At 48.8% G+C, this 18,039-nt stretch overlaps 1 protein-coding gene across 1 annotated transcript in view; it reads left to right on the forward strand.

Annotated features, from left to right (window-relative positions):
- Positions 1-8,541, forward strand: part of Fn3krp (fructosamine 3 kinase related protein) — an 8,764-nt gene extending 223 nt beyond the window's left edge. The window contains exons 1-6 of the mRNA XM_010618695.3: positions 1-13; positions 3,270-3,421; positions 3,999-4,090; positions 5,117-5,199; positions 6,993-7,115; positions 7,330-8,541. The exon at positions 1-13 is cut by the window's left edge and continues 223 nt beyond it. Of these exons, the coding sequence (XP_010616997.1) occupies positions 1-13; positions 3,270-3,421; positions 3,999-4,090; positions 5,117-5,199; positions 6,993-7,115; positions 7,330-7,668 (802 nt within the window). The 3' untranslated portion in view covers positions 7,669-8,541. The remainder of the gene's footprint in view (positions 14-3,269; positions 3,422-3,998; positions 4,091-5,116; positions 5,200-6,992; positions 7,116-7,329) is intronic.
- The last annotated feature ends 9,498 nt before the right edge of the window (positions 8,542-18,039 follow it).

The following is an 18,039-nucleotide window of genomic DNA, read 5'->3' on the forward strand; positions in this document are numbered from 1 at the left end:
GCCGTCCGCCAGCGCCCGCACCTCTGCGCCGTCTCCCGTCGGCCCGCAGCGGGCAGCTGTCACCTTGAGAAGAGCCTCTGGGCCCGGGTTCACCGTGTCCCCCCTTCGCTAGGGGTGGCTGGGTCCCGCCGGTGCTTTGCTGAAAAGCCCCATTGGCCCCCGGATGGGCCGGTGCCTTTTCAGGGGGCCTCGCCCTTGCTGTGTTTTGATCCTTTCCTTAGGAAGCATTCTTGCAGTTGTCATTTTCTACCCGGGAAGGAATCCTCCCTTGTGGGATGTGGGTAACTCTGCACAGCGACAGTACCAGCCTCCAGCCCTTGTCCAGAGAGATCCTCCACATTTCTTTTACGGGAGTCTGTCCCTGTTTGTCCTTGAAGTTACTCTTAGAGTGGTCGGCCTCCTCAGCTTTCTGCTTTGGTCTGGTTTTGTGCTTCCTTTAAGGGAAGGGGAACCCACCCACCCCTTACACATCTCTGTGTTTATGTCTTCCCTGGCATTTGCAATTATTCAAAACTTAGCAAGAAGAAAAGGAGAAGCTGGTATTTTCAACTGATTATAAAGTGGACCACCCAGTGATGCTCTTCTTTCCCTTCTTGCGATGCTGGGGATTGAACTCAGCCCCTTTGCACTGAGCTACATCTTGAATCCTTTTTTAATTTTTCATTTTGATACAGGGCCCCACAAAATTGCCTAGGTGGAGCTCAAACCTCAGATCCTTCTGCCTCAGCCTCCCAGAGTACTGGGATTATAATTTCTTTCTCACCTCCTAATGGACTTGGTGTGGTCTAAGTTGTTTTTCCTTTTGATTGTTCTTATCTCCCCCCTTGCATGCTTCTTTCTTTTTTTCTTTTTTTTTTTAGACAGCATCTCACTATGCAGTTCAAGCTGGCCTTGAACTTACTATGCAGCCTAGGCTGGTCTTGAGCTCGTGATCCTCCTTCCTCAGACTCCCAAGGGCTGGAATTACAGGCGTCTGCATACTTAAGTAACTGGTTTTCTCTTGTACTTGTCCCATAGATCTTTTCCTTTTTCCTTTTCTAGATCTTTTGTAGTACTGTTTCCCACCCGATGCTTAATCATACCTTGCGGGAAGATAGTCTTGAGAAACAGTGCTCCTCGCTTGGCCGTGTAACAGTGAATGTTTCTGTGAGGAGCCTTGCCTGTAGCTGGCTTCAAAGGCCCTCTCTCTTTCACCTCTCCCTGTTTCATTTTGTTGGTCCTGGGGATTGATCAAACCCGAGGATTTCACACATCCCCAGCCCTTTTTAAATTTTTTTTATTTCTTGAGACAGGGTCTTGGTAAATCAGTTGCCAAGGCTGTGCTGGTACTCACTGTCATCCTGCTGGCTCTCCAGAGAGTTGGGATTATAGGTGTGTGCTGCCACCCCACAGCATCTGAAAAACTACTTGTTAGTCTTCACAACTGTTATCCTAGCAAGAGTACAGCCAGGGCCAAATATTTTTTCCCCTTCATCTTCTAAAGAGAGCACTCTGGAAGCTGTGCTTAAGAAAGCAGGCCTTGCCTTCCTCCTTAACAACTTTGACTCTCAAGGTAGTAGTAGTATTTATAAAGTGTTTAGAATGGAGTATGTGTTATCTTGCTAACTCAGTTAGTTGAGACAGCAAGCCTATGCATAGTGGCTCACATTGATAATCCCAGCACTCAGGAGGCTGAGTCAGGAGAATCACTGGGAGTTCGAAGTTAGCCTGGACTACGTAGTGAGACCCTGATTCAAAAAAAACAAAATAAATAAATAAATAACCTTAGTATTAACCCCTTTTTATATAGATGAAGAAAGTGAGGATAGAGAACTTGAGTAACTCGCCCAAGATCAGAGCTGACAGCTGTTGAAGCAGGTAGAAGAATGCCCATGGTGGCACTGGCCACAAGGCCCTGACCTTGGAAGCCCTGTTGCCCATCATGGCAGAATGGGCACCTCGACCTCAGAGTTGTCACTGTGTGGGGCCCTGTGCACTGTGAGATGTACCATGTAGCACATGCAGCGTGAGGCGAAGCCGGACCTCAGAGAACACAGCTCTGTGGAGCGGCCAAACAGGCAGAGTTGACCTGTGCTGGCGGAGGTCGGGGTGGAGGCTGCCTTGAGTGGTAGGTGCGGCAGTGGGTGGGGAGGGTCTGAGCTGGGGGACCTGGTGGTGGTTGTGCTGTGGGCATCCGTCATGCCGGACACTGATGAGCTGTGTGTTTCTCTGCACCTACTTCAGCGATGAGGGAGGAAGGTAGCCGGGCATGTGGTCACATCTGTGATCTCAGCTCTCCGGAGGCTGAGGCAGGAGGATGCTGCAAGTTGGAGGTCAGAATGGGCCACATAGTGAGTTCAAGGCCAGTGGGAGCTGCATAGGAAGACCTTGTTTCTAAAAACAAAACAAAACAAAAAGGAGAGAGATTACCTAGCGTGGGAAGTTGACATTAAGCATGACTAGAAAGGATCTGATACGGCAAGACATGGGCAATTAGTGTTCCAAGCAAAAGAGACATTGCATGGCAGGTGTTTGGGGCTGCAGAAGGTGAACGACCTTGAGGAACTAAAAACTAAGCTTGGAATGTGGGTACAAGGAGTATGTGGGGGGGGTGAGTGTGTGCATGTGTGTGTGCGTATGTGTGTGTAGGGGCAGAGCCTGAGCAGTGGCCCCACACTGGGTGGAATTGTGAAGGGAAGGGTGCAGACTTTGGGTGCAGCCAGTCGGATGGTGAGCAGGGCCAGCCGTGGACATGGTCCCTGGTCTGAGGGATGCAGGTGGAAATGGGGTGAGAAGAGACCGTTTCCATTGTTAGGTGGGACACGGCATGGAATTCGGCAGGCTTTGTCAGTGAACGCGAGCCCAGGTTCCTGGCCTGTGCAGCTGGAGGCTGCCTGTGACTTGTCTGTGGGACAGGATCATTGCCTTGTTGTCTGAGGATGGAGAGAGGGGAGCCGCATACACGGTCCTGTCTGTACTGGGTGCTTAGGGGAATATTTGTAGCCTTCTACTTTCCTCTCTCTGGAGAGCCTTTGAAGTCAACCACGACATGAAAATATGGTCCAGCACTAGAAAGTACGAGCCCTATTCCTGTACACCTTCAGCACACTCAGCCCACTCTGCTGCCCACAGCTTGGAGAACCGTCCATGCCCATTGAGTCCTCAGTCCAGTGTTCTCGACTTGGCCCTGTTAGGCCAGAAGAAAACATGCCCTTATAGAACCTTTCCAGAGTGACCTTGCTCTCCCTCCCTTCTCCCCTCCTCTTCCTCTTCCATTGTTTCTCTGACAGGCCAAAAGGATGTTTGAAGGTGAGATGGCAGGCTTGACTGCCATTCTGAAAACAGGCACGGTGAAAGTACCCAGGCCCATCAAGGTGCTCGACGCCCTGGGAGGTGGCAGTCTGCTGGTGATGGAGCACCTGGACATGCGGTACCTGAGCAGGTCTGTCCCCACACTGTCCCCTCTGCTCTGTTGATCCTCTGTGTAGTTCTTCTATTCCCGAAGCTTGTACTTGGAGGTGTAATTTGAGGAGGGCAATACAAAGAACCATGACTGTACATGTGACAGACTCTGCCAAGTCAGCAGCGTGCACTCCGCACATCAGAGGCCAAGAGAAGCTGGGCATAGTGGTACACACGACAATCCCAGCACCGAGGGTGGCTGAGTCAGGAGGATCACAAGTGTGAGTCCTGACTAGGCAACTTAGCCCCGTCTCAAAATAACAAAATAAAAGGAGCTGGGGATGTAGCTCCGTGGTCGAGCGCCCCTGGGTTTGATCCCCAGTACTGGTGGGGAAAGGCCAAAGAGGATACTGTCAACATGAGGGGAGGACAGAGAACCCAGTTGCACAGTCAGATGAGGCTGAGAAAGACGTGTAGTCAGACCCTCCATCTCTCGCTCTGAGAGAATGGGTTTTTTGCCCTCAGTGCGTGACCTAGTGCACGCTGAGACCTCCCAGACAGATGTGTGTGCTCAGGCTCTGTGTCAGCTGCTTAATCGCTGTCTTCCGGGTTCACAGTCACGCTGCGAAGCTCGGGGAGCAGCTTGCGGACCTCCACCTGCATAACCAGAAGCTGGGAGAGGCGCTCCGGACGGAGGCTGGCACAGTGGGTAAGGGCAGAGTGGGCCCTGTGGGGGATGAAGCAGGCGGGCTCAGGCTGGCGGTGTGCTGCTTCGCAGGCTGCTTCCCATCGGTGGCAGGCAGATGTCTGCTTTTCCCAGCAAGACAAATGCAGTCGGCTGCATTTTTATAGAGCTTGGAGGAGACAGGAAACGTTTTGTAGACTCAAAATCCTATAGTGCTACTGCTGCTTTTACCTTTGTCCAGAAAGGGGCGGAATCAAAGCCTTTTTGGCTTTCTCTACAGTTAGTGCTTTAAACAAAGCGCAGCTGTGCCCTGTGCAGGGAGTGTTGAGGTGTTATCACTGAGGCGCTTCCAGGGGTCCCAGCCCCTGACAGTAGACGATCCGTGGGAAGCTGTGTGCTGACTGCTACACAGTAGCTGACGGTCAGAAGCAGGTAGTCAGATCTGTGCAGGGTCAGGGGACCTGCTGACAGGTCCCGTGGGGATGCCTCTCCTGCCCCTTCCAAGTGACCCGAAGTTCAGTCCACCCACTGACCTCTTCAAGTCTGGGGAGCTACACAGGGTTGAGGCCATTTCATGGCACAGTAGTTCATCTCTCAATGATACCGCTGTGCTAGCTGGGGATTTAGCTCGGTGGTACCGCCTCCTACCTCGCAAATGCAAGGACCCGAGTTCAATCCCCAGTACAAAAATAAGAAAACCAAAAAAGATTTAAAAATAACACTGTGCTGGCCATGGAAACTGTCCTTTCCTGATGGATGATGAGGGAGATTTTTTTTCCTCCTATCTAAAGAGCATCATCTGTTTCTCCTTTCCTTTCTTTTTTTATATAGTGTTATATACTTCCCCTGCCCATCACCCACTGGTTCCACCGTGGGGCCAGCTGGCATCCTTGTCGTAAGTCGTCTGCTGGGACGATCTGTTCTGTGAGGACTGAGGTGATGTGCACGCAGTGAGCTCAGGCTCTGGGCAGCTTGAGCTCCAAGATCAGGGCTGAGGGTCTCCGGGAGAAAGCACTCAGCTTCTCTTCCGTTTTGTCCTTCTGTTGCAAGGGAGAGGAGATGGGCAGGCAGAACTGCCTTTTGTGGACCAGTTCGGGTTTGACGTGGTGACCTGCTGTGGATATCTCCCCCAGGTGAGTGAGAGCCACGGTCAAGTCAGCTGTTCAGACATGCTGGGTGTGGACGGAACACCTTCTTTCATTTTTTTGAGATTGTTTTTTTGTTTTGTTTTTTGAGACAGGGTCTCACTATGTAGTCCAGGTTGGCCTCAAATCTGCAGCAATCCTTCTGCCTCAGCCTCCCGATTACAGGCCTGGCAATTCTGTGAGATCTTTGCACCCTTTTTTGCTTTGCCAAATTTTAAGATGACAGGAGGCTTACTCATCTTACTTGCTAAGTGAACACAGAAATGGAGAAGGACCAAGTTAGAATGCTGAATTTAGGAGGGTCAATTTTTTTTTTTCTTTTTTGGTGCTGTAGATGTTCTACCTCTGAGCTCTATCCCCAGGCCTTTCATTTTTTATTTTTAGACAAGGTCTTACTAAGTTGCTGAGGCTATCCTGGTAACTCTCTGTGCCTCAGCTTCCTGATTAGCTAGAATTAGGCGTAAGTCCTGTGCCATTGTGTAAAAGTTAGAAAATTTAGCCGGGCGTGGTGGCGCACGCCTGTAATCCCAGCCCTTGAGAGGCTGAGGCCGGAGGATCACCATGAGTTTGAGGCTTGCTTGGGCTACAGTAGGAAGTTCAAGGCCAGCCTGAGCTCTGTAGTGAGACCCTGTGTCAAAAAACAAAGAAACAGGGCTTTGGCTCAGTGGTTCTGCCACCTGCTTCACATGCGCCAGGTCCCAAGTTCGCCCCCGGTTATACATAGCCAGCACTCTCCATAGTTCTGCAGGTGCAGATTCAGCCAACTGCAGAGTGAAAATATTGGGAAAATGCTGCGTCTACATTGAACATATACAGGTTTTTTTCTTGGCATTATTTCCTAAACTGCTACTTATATAGAATTTACATTGTATCAAGTCTTACAGGAAATCTAGAGATAATTTAAAGTGTGCAGGGTATATAGGAGGATGTAGATTACATGCAAATTCTGTGTCGTTTTATGTAGGCATTTTGGCATCCTCAGATTTTGGTATGAGGGTGATCCAGTCCTCCACAGATACTGAGGGACGACTACACTAAAGAGCTACACAGCCCTTTTTGAATTTTTGTTTTGAGACAAGATCTCACTAAGTTTCCTAGGCTAACCTGAAATTTGTGATCTTCCTGCCTCAGGCTCCTGAGTAGCTGGGCTCCTTGGGGGGCTTTGTGTGTGTGGGTGTGTTACTGAGCTATACCCTCAGTCCCTCCTTTTTTAAAAAACTTTGAGATAAGGTCTTGCTAAGTTGCCCAAGGTGAGCTCAAACTTGTCATCCTCCTGCCTCAGCCTCCCAGAGTGCTAGGATCGTAGGTATGTGCCACAAAGCCCAACAGGGTCCACATGACCTTTTTCTTTTTGGTGCCAGGGATTGAACTGGGGACCTTGTGTTTGTGACGCAGGTGGTGGAACCACTGAGCTAAATACCCGGCCCCACGTGACCTTTCTTTACCATCTTATGATGAGGCATTTGGTCAGCAATGAGCTGTGGGGTCAGGAAAGTCGGGGCTCTGGCCTCCAGCAGCGTGAGTGTAATTGAAAGGAAATGTCCTTGCGCTCTTCTTGGGGTCTCAGAGTGGACCCTGTGTCCCTGCTTCCCGCTACTCCTGGAAGCAGACCTAGGCCTCAGCCTGTCCTAGAGACCCCATGCTGCCCGGTCAGCCTGCTCTCTCAGCAGCCTGTGCCCACCGCCCTTTCCACATGGGGCCCCTGCAGTCTTCCTCCTGGGGCTGCCTCTGGGTACCATGCCCTCCATCACCCTGCTTTCACCTTTGCCATCGCCGTGCAGGTGAACGACTGGCAGAAGGACTGGGTCGAGTTCTACGCCCGGCAACGCATTCAGCCCCAGATAGACATGGTGGAGAAGGGTTCCGGGGACCGGGAGGCCCTCCAGCTCTGGTCTGCTCTGCAGGTGAGCACGTCCCACTTGGCCCTGATGTGGGGGAGGCGCCATGGTGGTGTGGCCGACTCTGAGCCCTGTTCTGCACGGGATGCAGCGCCCATTGGTGAGCCCGGTGCACCTGAGTGCCATGTTGCTGTGTGGGTCTGTGGAGCAGCTCTCAGATGGCATCCGGGTCCTCTGCGTGCTGCAGCCGCTGTGCTAAGGCTCCGTCTTCCTCCTGCAGCTGAAGATCCCCAGCCTGTTCCGAGATCTGGAGATCGTCCCCGCCTTACTGCACGGAGACCTCTGGGGAGGGAATGTGGCAGAAGATTCCTCTGGGCCCATCATTTTTGACCCGGCTTCTTTCTATGGCCACTCGGAGTATGAGCTGGCGATAGCTGGCATGTTTGGGGGCTTCAGCAGCTCCTTTTACTCTGCCTACCACGGCAAAATCCCCAAGGCGCCAGGCTTTGAGAAGCGCCTGCAATTGTACCAGCTTTTCCACTATCTCAACCACTGGAATCATTTTGGATCTGGCTACAGAGGGACCTCCCTGAACATCATGAGGAATCTCATTAAGTGAGGTGCCTTCCAGTGGGAAGCCTTTGAGCAGTGTCCCAACGCCTCAGGCTCAGGGGCGCTGGTCTGGTCGGGGACCTCTTGTTGCTCCATCTCCAACCCTGTAAATGCTTCCCGTTGTCCCTCAGACCCCTCAGGCAGTCTTCAAGCCTCGTGACGTGCGGAGATCTCAGAGTAAAGGCTGTGTCATCCTGAGGTTGTACACCATTTGCTTTCGTGGCTAGGTGAGCCACACTGAGGTGGACGGAGGAACTGTGAACCTGGGGCACTGAGCTGGCGGAGACTGCCAGGCCTGGCGCTGTCCGATGGGCGCCTGCCGCTTCCGCTGCTCAGACACCGGCGGGGGTGTCTGAGATGTTCTTGATGCTGCTCCATGATGGTAGGACCTGAATGCAGAAATGGAACCATCTTGCTAGAAGCTTTTAGAAATGCCCCAGACCCAGACCAGGCACATTCCCTTTCCTCTGAACCTGACCCCTGGAGCTGGCCGCAGGCCTAGAAACATCCTGCGGGTGTCCCAACTGCCAACCCTCAGGTGAGGTGGGTACGTGTAGGAGCCTTGAGTTGCTCCTCTTATTCCTCTATCTGAGTGCAGTTTTCTAGAGCTGGCTGAGTTGTCATTCTTGGCACCATATAAGATGAGTATTGAACTGATATTTTTTTCTCTTCCTCACTGTTGTACTGATGAGAAATTTCATGAATGCCATCGATGCTAATAAATCCTTTTACCTAAAAATATGAATAAATGTCCAGTGGTTTCAGTGATGCCTGAGCCTGTGTATGTCCCCATTTGTTGTAACTCAACACTTAGGTGGGGAATGAACCCAGGGCGTTTGCATCGAGCTGTACATCCCTATCCCTTTTTATTTATTTTTGTTTTGAGACAGGATCTTCCTAAATCACTAAGTTGCCCAGGCTTGGCTTGAACTTGCGAGCCTCTTCTTGCCTCAGTCTCCCAGAGTGCTGGGAGTACAGGTGTGTACCACTATGCCAGGCACAATTGTTGATTCTTAAAAGAATGAACTTTGGCCAGAGCCCTCGATGTTACTCTGCGTTAGCACAGCATGGCGGATGGCAAGAGCCGAGGCTGGAGCTTTCCCGAAGTACTGTAGGACAGACGATCTGGCCTTCCTTCCTCAGGAGCAGCTTTCTCTTCCCAGACAGTGTGGACGTGCTGCAGCCTAGGGGAGAGGAAGTGCAGGGAGACAGCATCACAAGTGTGGCGGGCACTTGGCTAATAAACAGTGTTCTGTTTCTCAGATGGTGTGATTTGTTAGCTTCTTAAACTTTGCCATTCATTTGCTTACCCTACAATAGCCATTTTTAACCTAGTTTTGTATTTATATATAACGCAAACATGGTTGTTTTTAGTCACGAGACTCACACGACCCAGACAGCCCTGAGTCTCCCTCCTGCCTCGGGAGAGCATTGCTTCTGTGACCACCTTGGTGCCAGAGGTGCACCCCATCTGGGGACTGGCTTCCCTGGCGGGGTTCCAGCTGGGCCAGGCTGGAAGAGCGGAGGGGCAGCTGCTCACAGGTCCCGATGGCAGCCTCCCTTGGCCCTAGCACAGTGGTGCAGCACATCTACAAATGTGCCACCTGGCTGTGGGTGGACACAGCCAGGAATGGTTTTCACGCTCAGGGCAGCCATGGTCTTACTAGGATGCGAAGTGCAGGACTGGCTGCTGCCCAGTGCCCATCCAGAACCCTCAGGTCTCGCCTGCAGGCCGTTGTGTTTTCTTTCTCTTACTAATGCAGGAAGGTGATTTCAGGAAACTCGCCACTATCTAGCATGGTCCGGATACTAGCTTCTACCCAGGAGGAAGGTGGTAGATACCTGTGGTCCAGCCCTGCAGCCTAAAGCCTTTAATTTTGCATCTCTTTAGTGGAAATGGACCTACAGCACGGGCTCTGCTGTCTTCTTAAACAGAAGCGCCTGCCCTTCCTTTTCGCTCCATGTCCAGCCCCTTCCCAGGTTGTCTGGTAGGTATCGCAGCGCAGGACCTGCGGGGAGCGGCCGTGACCCTGGAGGCGGAGCAGTCCGCAGTGGGATGGACAGATTGGGGAGAGGGTGAGGACACCACTGACACGGTCCCGTGCCCAGCCCCCGTGGCCTTGCTGCACGGCGTTGGGGAGCCAATCCCCCGGCTCACTTCCCTTCTTCCCATCTCTTCATGGGCCCCCCTTTGCCCAGAGCCACACAGAAGGCCAGCTCCTTAATGCAATGGCGTGCAACACCCTGGCCCAGGGGAGGGGACAGGGCGGGCACTGTGTGTGAGAGGACAGCACAAGTCGCCCTCAGGACAGTGGGTGACCACCTGCACCCTGCGTCTCCCTCCCCACTGTGTCTGCCCCTCCCTCAAGGCATCTCCCCTGCTCACGTTCCTGCCCACCTTCCCTTCCCTGCTTCCAGAGTTTGCCCTGGAGTTCATGGGTCACGTCATCTATCTAAAATACTGTTTTCTTTGAGACAGAGTCTTGCTAAGTTGCTAAAGTGCTCAGACTGCCCTCAAACTTGAAATCCTCCTGCCTCACCCTCCCTAGCAGCTGGAATTATAGGCATAGGCCGCAGGTCTTTCAAAACAATTACAATCCACGCTCTGTGAAAGTCACCCTACTGTTTCCTTAAGACTCACCCTGCGATGCTCATGCCCCTGAGTGGTCAGTTGCTCTTAGACCCACAATAGAGGACTTCCTGCCCTGCCTGCCTGTCTGACTTGTCCAACTTGTTATTCACTCCGTCCTTAATTCCGAGGCCAGAGTGTGTCACTGTGGACTGTCGAGCTGTGTGAAGGAAGGCATCACGGAGCTGTGAGGGACCCAGGTCAGGGGTGAGCTTCTTCCAGAAGTGACCACCATCCCGTTCAGGGGATAACAGCAGTTGCACTCCAGACTCCTTCCTGGGAAATGTCCAGACTCCAGGGACAGGGAAGACCCTGGAAACCTCCAAAGAGGACCATTTCTACACAGATCCGAGTTGGAGCTTCAGACTTCTCAGTGTCCCAGCCAGCGGTCAAGCAGCAGCACCCTGGGTCTGCAGGATGGAGGCCTGGCCAGCCTCGACTGCTATGGGCCGCTAAGTGGCCAGCTGGAAATAGAAAGGCTCCTGGGTTGTGGAAGGGCCCAGACCTGCCCATCTTGATGCTGTGTCCAGGTCCTTCAAATGGGGGCCACCACTGGAGAAAGGCACAGCTGTCCTGCCTGTCTTCTGGGGGTCTTGCCATGCCCTTCACATCCCTGGGCGGCTGTGGCCCTGCAGACCCTTACCGTGTATGGAATGGTGGTGTGTATCTCCAGCCTGGAGCCTGGTTCCTGCCGCGCTGAATTTGGGAACTGGGGAGATGGGGGGCCACGTGGACACATTCCACACAGTAGTGACCACTGAGCCCAAGTTCCAGGCTTCCTACCTACGTGCCACACACAGGAGTTAGAGCCCCCACTGCAGTTTCTAGTGAAGCCAGGCCAGGAGGACTGCTGAGCTAGCCAGCGCCTACCTCTTCCCTCCACAGCAGGTCAAAGAGGTCATCTCTGGGGCTCCAGCTTTGATTTCTTTTCCCAGGTTGGGCTTGTCCTTGTGATCCTCCTGCCTCAGCCTCCTGAGTAGCTGGGACTATAGACATGTGACACCACACCTGGCTCAGATTTCTACTTTCATATATATATATTTTTCACCCCAATGAAATATCTTGCTCTGTAGTTTAGGCTATATATATGTAGCCCGGGCTGGTCTCCAACTCAGAACAATCCTACCTCAGCCTTCCCAGGGCTAGGATGACATGTGTGCACCACCACACCTGGCTCTCATGGCTCAGATTTCTTTATTAAAGCCTCATGCAGACTTTAAATTAATCAGGTGCTATAGCTTGTCTTCCCAGTGGCTGCCTGCCTCTTAGAAGCGATGTCGTGGACATGGTGAGTGTATGGTGGAGGCAGAACTGTGGGCTGGGGCTGTGGCCAGGAGGGAATGCTGGGCAGTCGGAAGTGGGCTGACTTCCTGGCGTGGCTCTGGGATGCAGGCTTGGCCCCCACTCAGAAGGGCCCTTCTGAGACCGCAGCTGAGAGGAGAGGCTAAAGGCGGAAAGAACAACTAAAATTCCGTCTGCTACTTCCTGGCCCTGTGGCCCTGGGCAGATTGTTCAATCTGGACTGCCCTCACTGGGAAGGTGGGAGCTACTGATGGCTGTGAGGCTTAGCTGACGTTTCACTCACCCCCAGCATACAGTGAAAGCTCAGTCGTAGCTCGGTGGTACACGCCTGTAACCCCAGCACTCTGGGAGGCTGAGGCAGGAGTGCAAGCTCAAGTACCGTCTGGGCAACTAGTGACTTAATGAGACTGTCTCAAAATGAAAAAGGACTGGGGATGCACCATATTTCCCCATAGATAAGACTGGGTCTTATATTAATTCTTGCTCCAAGAGACACCACAGATTTATTTTCAGGGGATGTTGTCAGGTTCCCCAAAGGGAGAGGGTCTTATTTAGAAAGACACAAAACAGCGAGGGGCAGGGGGTCGGAGTTTCAAGGAGCTAAGACAAACTATTTTTCTTAGCCGGCTTTTAAGCAATTAGAAATGGAGTGTGTGCACTCCTAAACTATTAACAGAGCTCTCATGAGAACAGCAAGAAGTCATCTACAAGGACAGTTAACATCTAGGACCCTGCACTGGTGAATCTGGGAGGTTATCTAACCTCATGTCACAGGGTCTTCCCAGTAACACCGAGTAAAGCACACGCACAGGTCCACCCAGAGGTCTCTTGTCTGGAGACGGCTCTTTCTTCTCCCCCTTTTATTTAAATGCAGCGTGAGCATAACATGAGCTGATTGTTTAAGCAAATTGATTTTCAACTTTCTTCACAGGCAGAAGTATCCTATAAGAACAATAATACAAACAATCATCAGTACCACAGATGAACTCCCAATACTGCGTGTTAAACTTTGAACAAAGCCTCTGGGATCGAGGCTCTGTAGCTCCTCAGCCATCCCTTTGGCCAATCCTTCTAATGTAATAAAGGGAAATTTTTTATCAAATGTGTCAAAGATCTCCTGCTGGAGAGTATTTATACTTAAGCTAATGTTTCCTTTAATATCTGTTAAATGATATTTGATGAAATCCCATGTATTTGAGTCTCATTATATTTATGTGGTGTCACACAATAATTGCAATATTCTAATCACATTTTAACACGAGTTGTTTTTGGAGATCAACCAGTTGATCTCCCACCCATTTGATGGCTTGTTGTAATTGCCCACCTTTAGCTCCAATTCTTGGTCGATTTGAGTTTGTGTTGACCGCAATTTATGGGACTTTTCTGTCCAATTCTGCAGTCATGTGTTTGAATGGTGGCTTGAAGCACAGTGCCCACTGCAGGTGCCATTGTGGCAATGGCAGTAAAGTCCTATGATAGCAGCAACAATCCATTCAGTGAATCGTTTATTTCTTTTTAACAATTTTTGCATAATTTTAATCATTAATCCTGACGTAGGACTTCCTTCCCATGGCGAGTCAAACACTCTTTGGAGTCAAATTAATATTCACACTGGCATTCAAACGTTTATAGTCTGCACCCACTACATTCAGCTCTCCTTAAAGGCTCGTGAAATTGTAGTTACCCCACGGCGAGAACAAAGGGTAACAACGCATCCTGCTAAGTAAATGGAACCATTATAAGTAAACCACTAATCAGATGTGGAATATTTCGATCCTGAAAATGTACCTTTCCAGGTTGTCATTTTTTGAGTCACTAATGGCAATTTCCACAGCTCCCATTGTTCCGGACCTTGTGGAACTCCTTCCTTGTTGAGCAGTCTTGGCTGTGGGGCTGCCAGCCCTCCCTCATGCCAAGCCATTAGTCCTTGGTGTGTGGCAGACACAGAAAGTTGTTCACCCCGCCATATACTATTCAGACTACCTCAGTAATATGATCACAAACAGTCTTATTGACATTATCAGGACAATTGTTAAGAAATTTATCATGGAGTCTCCAGTCAACTGCAATATGATTATTCAAATATATGATTTTTCCATGAGGTCCATGATACCTGTTCCAATGAAAACAATGTTTATATGAAATTGTTGGACATTCTGGATCTGTCCCCTTCCCCCAGGAGTCAATGGTATTTTCTTTGTTTTCCTGTGAACGTTAGTCCCCAAATCAGTCTCATCCAAGTCCTTGTTTGCCGGAAGAATGTACACCCAGAACTGCTTGTGTGTTTTCAAACACACAGACCCAGCTCCCACGCTCAAGGGCAGAGTCTCATACCCCAAAGAAAAGTTTAGTTCTCAGCCTTGGTCTTCTGGGTGTTCTGAAAGATGGGACATGAGTAACATCCATTTGCCAAAGAGCCTTAGAATGAAGTCCTTGGGGATTTACAGCCGGTGGGCCCTCTATTGCTTGTAAAGGTGTACACACAGGACAATTTCTAACTATTTTATGTGCTTGATTCATGGGAAGAGTCCACCATTGGTACAAACTAGAGGCATTATTGTGGAACTGTGCATGCTCTTGTTCAGGAGAATCAATCCATAACACCCTTGTCAGTTTATCTGCTTGAGCATTTCCACAAACAAAGGCACCAGGCAGGTGCTCTAGTTATAAAAGCAGGATGAGTGTGAGCTTGGAGCAAGGCTTGCAAGTGAAGGAACATATCCTGAATTACTTCTGATTTGGCAGTGTGCTTCAGTGTACACACAGTTTCTATAGTCTTTCAAACATGAACTACATATTTAGAATCAGAGACTATTAATAGGATATGTAATTTTTTAAAAAGATAAAGTATACAACTTATTTTCTTGAGCAGAAGCATAGGAAGTCTGTAATGCTTTAAACCAGGATTTACTCCACATGGCAGCAACCTTATCTTTTGAACCATCAATAAAATAAGTAGTAGCAGCAGGTATAGGGTCATCTTGGACCATGTTGGTAACAACCCACTGAGTCTGTTTCAAAAATCCCCAAAGTTTGCCAGCTGAGTAGTGGCACCTGATTTGTCCCACATATTCTGTCAAGGTGGATTGTGCTTTCGTGTTATCCTCTAAGTACCAAATAATTCCGGACTAATGGGCAAAATAATAACATCTGGATCGAACCCTCTCAGTAGGCAGATCTTACCGACTATGAAAGATAAGACAGCATATTAGATCCAAATATGGAGACAAAGATTTTGAAGGATTATGTTGAGATGGATCCATTCAGTAGGAGAATCTTGTTGCTCTATATGATACCTGTTGGCAAATAGGGAGTAGCAAGGATAAGTAATGATGTAGGTAAAGAAAGATCAATGAGGGAGACAAAAGCATCTTTAAGGTTTTGCTCCATGAATTGAAGTTCTGTCTCAGCTTCAAAAGATAATTGTCTGCTGGGGATTTAGCTCAGTGGTTCTGCTGCCTGCCTCGCAAGTGTTCAATCCCTGGTACCAAATAAATATGAATAAATAAAAGATAATTGTAGTGGGCTATCTAAGGCAGAATCTCCCTGTAGAGTGCTAAACAAATATGCTAGCAAGTATGTGGGAATGCCAAGGGTCGGACAGAACCAATTTATGTCCCCCAGGAGTTTTTGAAAATCATTTAACGTTTTTAAGAGTATCTCTTCTAATTTGAACACTTTGAGATTTTACTGTTTGCATATCTAAGGACTAGCCCAAATATTATAAGCAGGAACAGTTTGAATCTTATCTTTGCACTAAACAAACCATGCTCAGAAAGTTGTTGCAAAAGCACTCTCCAATTCCTGTGAAGTTGCTCAAAGAATATCATCTATATAGTGAATGACATAAACAGGAGGAAATGGTTCATGAACAGGTTGTATAACTTTTCCAACATAGTACTGACACACGATGGGTGAATTTAACATCCCTTGAGGTAGAACTTTTCATTGATATCTCTGAGCAGGAGCAACCTAGTTGGTAGAGGGAATGGTAAAAGCAACGTGTTCACAATCTTTAGAATGTAAAGGAACTGTATAAAAACAATCCTAGAGATCTGTCATGATTCTGTGCTATTCTTTAGGTATCACGGTAGGGGACGGGAGGCCCATCAACTGAATCCATCTATTTACCTCCCGAAGATCAGTAATTATTCTCCATTTTCCAGATCTTTTCTGTATAACAATTACAGGGGAATTCCACGGTGAAAAAGAAGTCTATGTCTCAGATTTAATTGTTCTTGTACTAAGGAGTGTAGAGCCTCCAATCTGCCTTTTTTCAGGGGCCACTGCTTGATCCAAACAGGCTCATCGGAAATCTATTGCAGAGGAATTGCTTTAATTTGAGCAGTGGCCCCTCCTAAAAATAACACCCAAACCTGTTCCATCATTTTTATGACAAACTGCAATAGGTTGTGTAATACCATCTTCATTTTTTTCCTAAGCCTTTCCCTGGTGTGTATCCCATAGGGTGCATCATTTGTGATGCTTGAACAGAATAATTAGAAGCGATGATCAAACTGGCACCCCATTGTTGAAGAATGTCTCTGCCCCCAAATTAACTGGGACAGAAATAAGGATTTTAGAGCTGGGAAAAACTTCCCTTTGTTGAACTTGACCAACTCCCTCTAATGTAGAGTCCAGAAATTAAAGAGGCAAGGCATCAGGCCATTGTTGTTTACAAATAACAGTCACATCTGCTCCTGAATCAACTATTCCAGTGAATTTCTTTCCTTGTATCAAAATGTCCATAGGAGGCCAATCATTCTGTTGCTTTTGAGTAGCCCAATTAATGATTTTTTAAAAATCTGTACTGCTGAATCCTCCCCTTTTCTTTTTCTTTCTTTTTTTCTTTTTTTTTTTTTGTTACCAGGGATTGAACTCAGGTCCTGTGCTTGCAAGGCAGGCCACCGAACCACGGAGCTAAATCCCCAGCCCATCCCCTTTTCTACTGTAGAAGATCCAATAGGGTGAAAAGGGAGTAGAAGAAACTGAGCAATTTTGTCCCCAGGATGGAATGTCCAAGGAACATGGGTTTCCACCACTAGTTGAATTTCATCTGTATAATCTGAATCTATCACACCAGGAAAACTTGAATCCCTTTCATATTTAAGCTGGAATGCCCCAAAATGAGTCCCACTGTTGAGTCTGGCGGAGGGGCTGAAAGCCCCCAAAGGGACTCGGACCCTACTTTGCTCACGATTGACATTGATAATGTCTGGAACCGTTCATTCTACTGCTGCACTCCTGTGGGAGGCAGGGCAGAGTGATAAAACTGAGGGGCGGTGGCAATGCTCTGAGTTGACTGAGAAGGACTGATCTGTGCAGTCCAGGCCCTGTTGTTTCTCAGGGCCCGAGGCTGGCCCCACATCCAGCTTCCCTGATTTGATCCAAGTGTATGAAATTTAGAATGACACTCTTTTGCCCAGTGATATCCTTTTTTGCAGCGGGGACAGACCAGGCTTATGTGTTTATTTCGGGTTATGGGACTCACTGGTCTGTTTCTTAGCACTACGACAGTCATTTTGATGATCACCAGACTTTCCACAGTTCAAACACGCCCCCTTTGGTTTCAGTACGTCTTTTACCTGCACAGCAGCCACAGCCGAAGCCAGCATGGGAGCCTTATGACAATGTGTGTCAGTGTCACAGCGTAATGTCATGTAATCAAAAACCATCCGGCATCCCTGTGTGGACGAATTGCATCCTGAGAGTCTGTGTTCGCATTTTCAAAAGCAAGTTGTCATAATAAAGCCTCAGCAGTGTCTGGGTGACTCACTTATCTATCTGTAGACTGTTGTAATTTTGCAATAAAATCTGGATAAGGTTTGGAAGGTCCCTGAAATATTTTCCCATAACTTTGACTTACCTCATCTGAGGACATTCATTTTTCCCAAGTTTTGAAGCTCACCTCCTTTATCTGTTGAATGACCCCTTGGGGTATTTGTAATCCTGTATTTAAATCCTGATATCTTTGCATGCCCATCATCTGCACTCCCACAGCCATGGGCTTGAATATGCTCTCTCTCAACCAACCACATCTGAAACTACAAATAATCATTTGCCACAAGATGAACACAAGAAACCGTGTTCCAATCATGTGGGATCCAGTCTGTTGAGATGGCCCAGGCCCGTAGCAATTCTAGAGTAGAAGGGGCTGTAGGCCCATTTGTAGATGCAGCCCTTTTCAATTCCTTAACTTCCTGAAAATCTAAAGTCTCATAAGTGGGAGTTGTTGGTTATACAATATAGGAAAAGCCAAAGCTGGGCATGGTGGCTCACACCTATAATCCCAGCACTCGGGAGGCTGAGACAGGAGGATTGCTGTGAGTTTGAAAGCAGCCTGGGCTACATAGTGAGTTCCAGGTCAGTCTCAACTAAATAGTGAGACCCTGTCTCAAAAAAAACCAAAAAAAAAAAAAAAAAAAAAAAAAAAACAAAAAAGGAAAA

The sequence above is a fragment of the Fukomys damarensis genome, unplaced genomic scaffold (genome assembly GCF_012274545.1).
Source record: "Fukomys damarensis isolate Sample0158 unplaced genomic scaffold, DMR_v1.0_HiC HiC_scaffold_23, whole genome shotgun sequence".
Classification (NCBI taxonomy): Eukaryota; Metazoa; Chordata; class Mammalia; order Rodentia; family Bathyergidae; genus Fukomys; species Fukomys damarensis.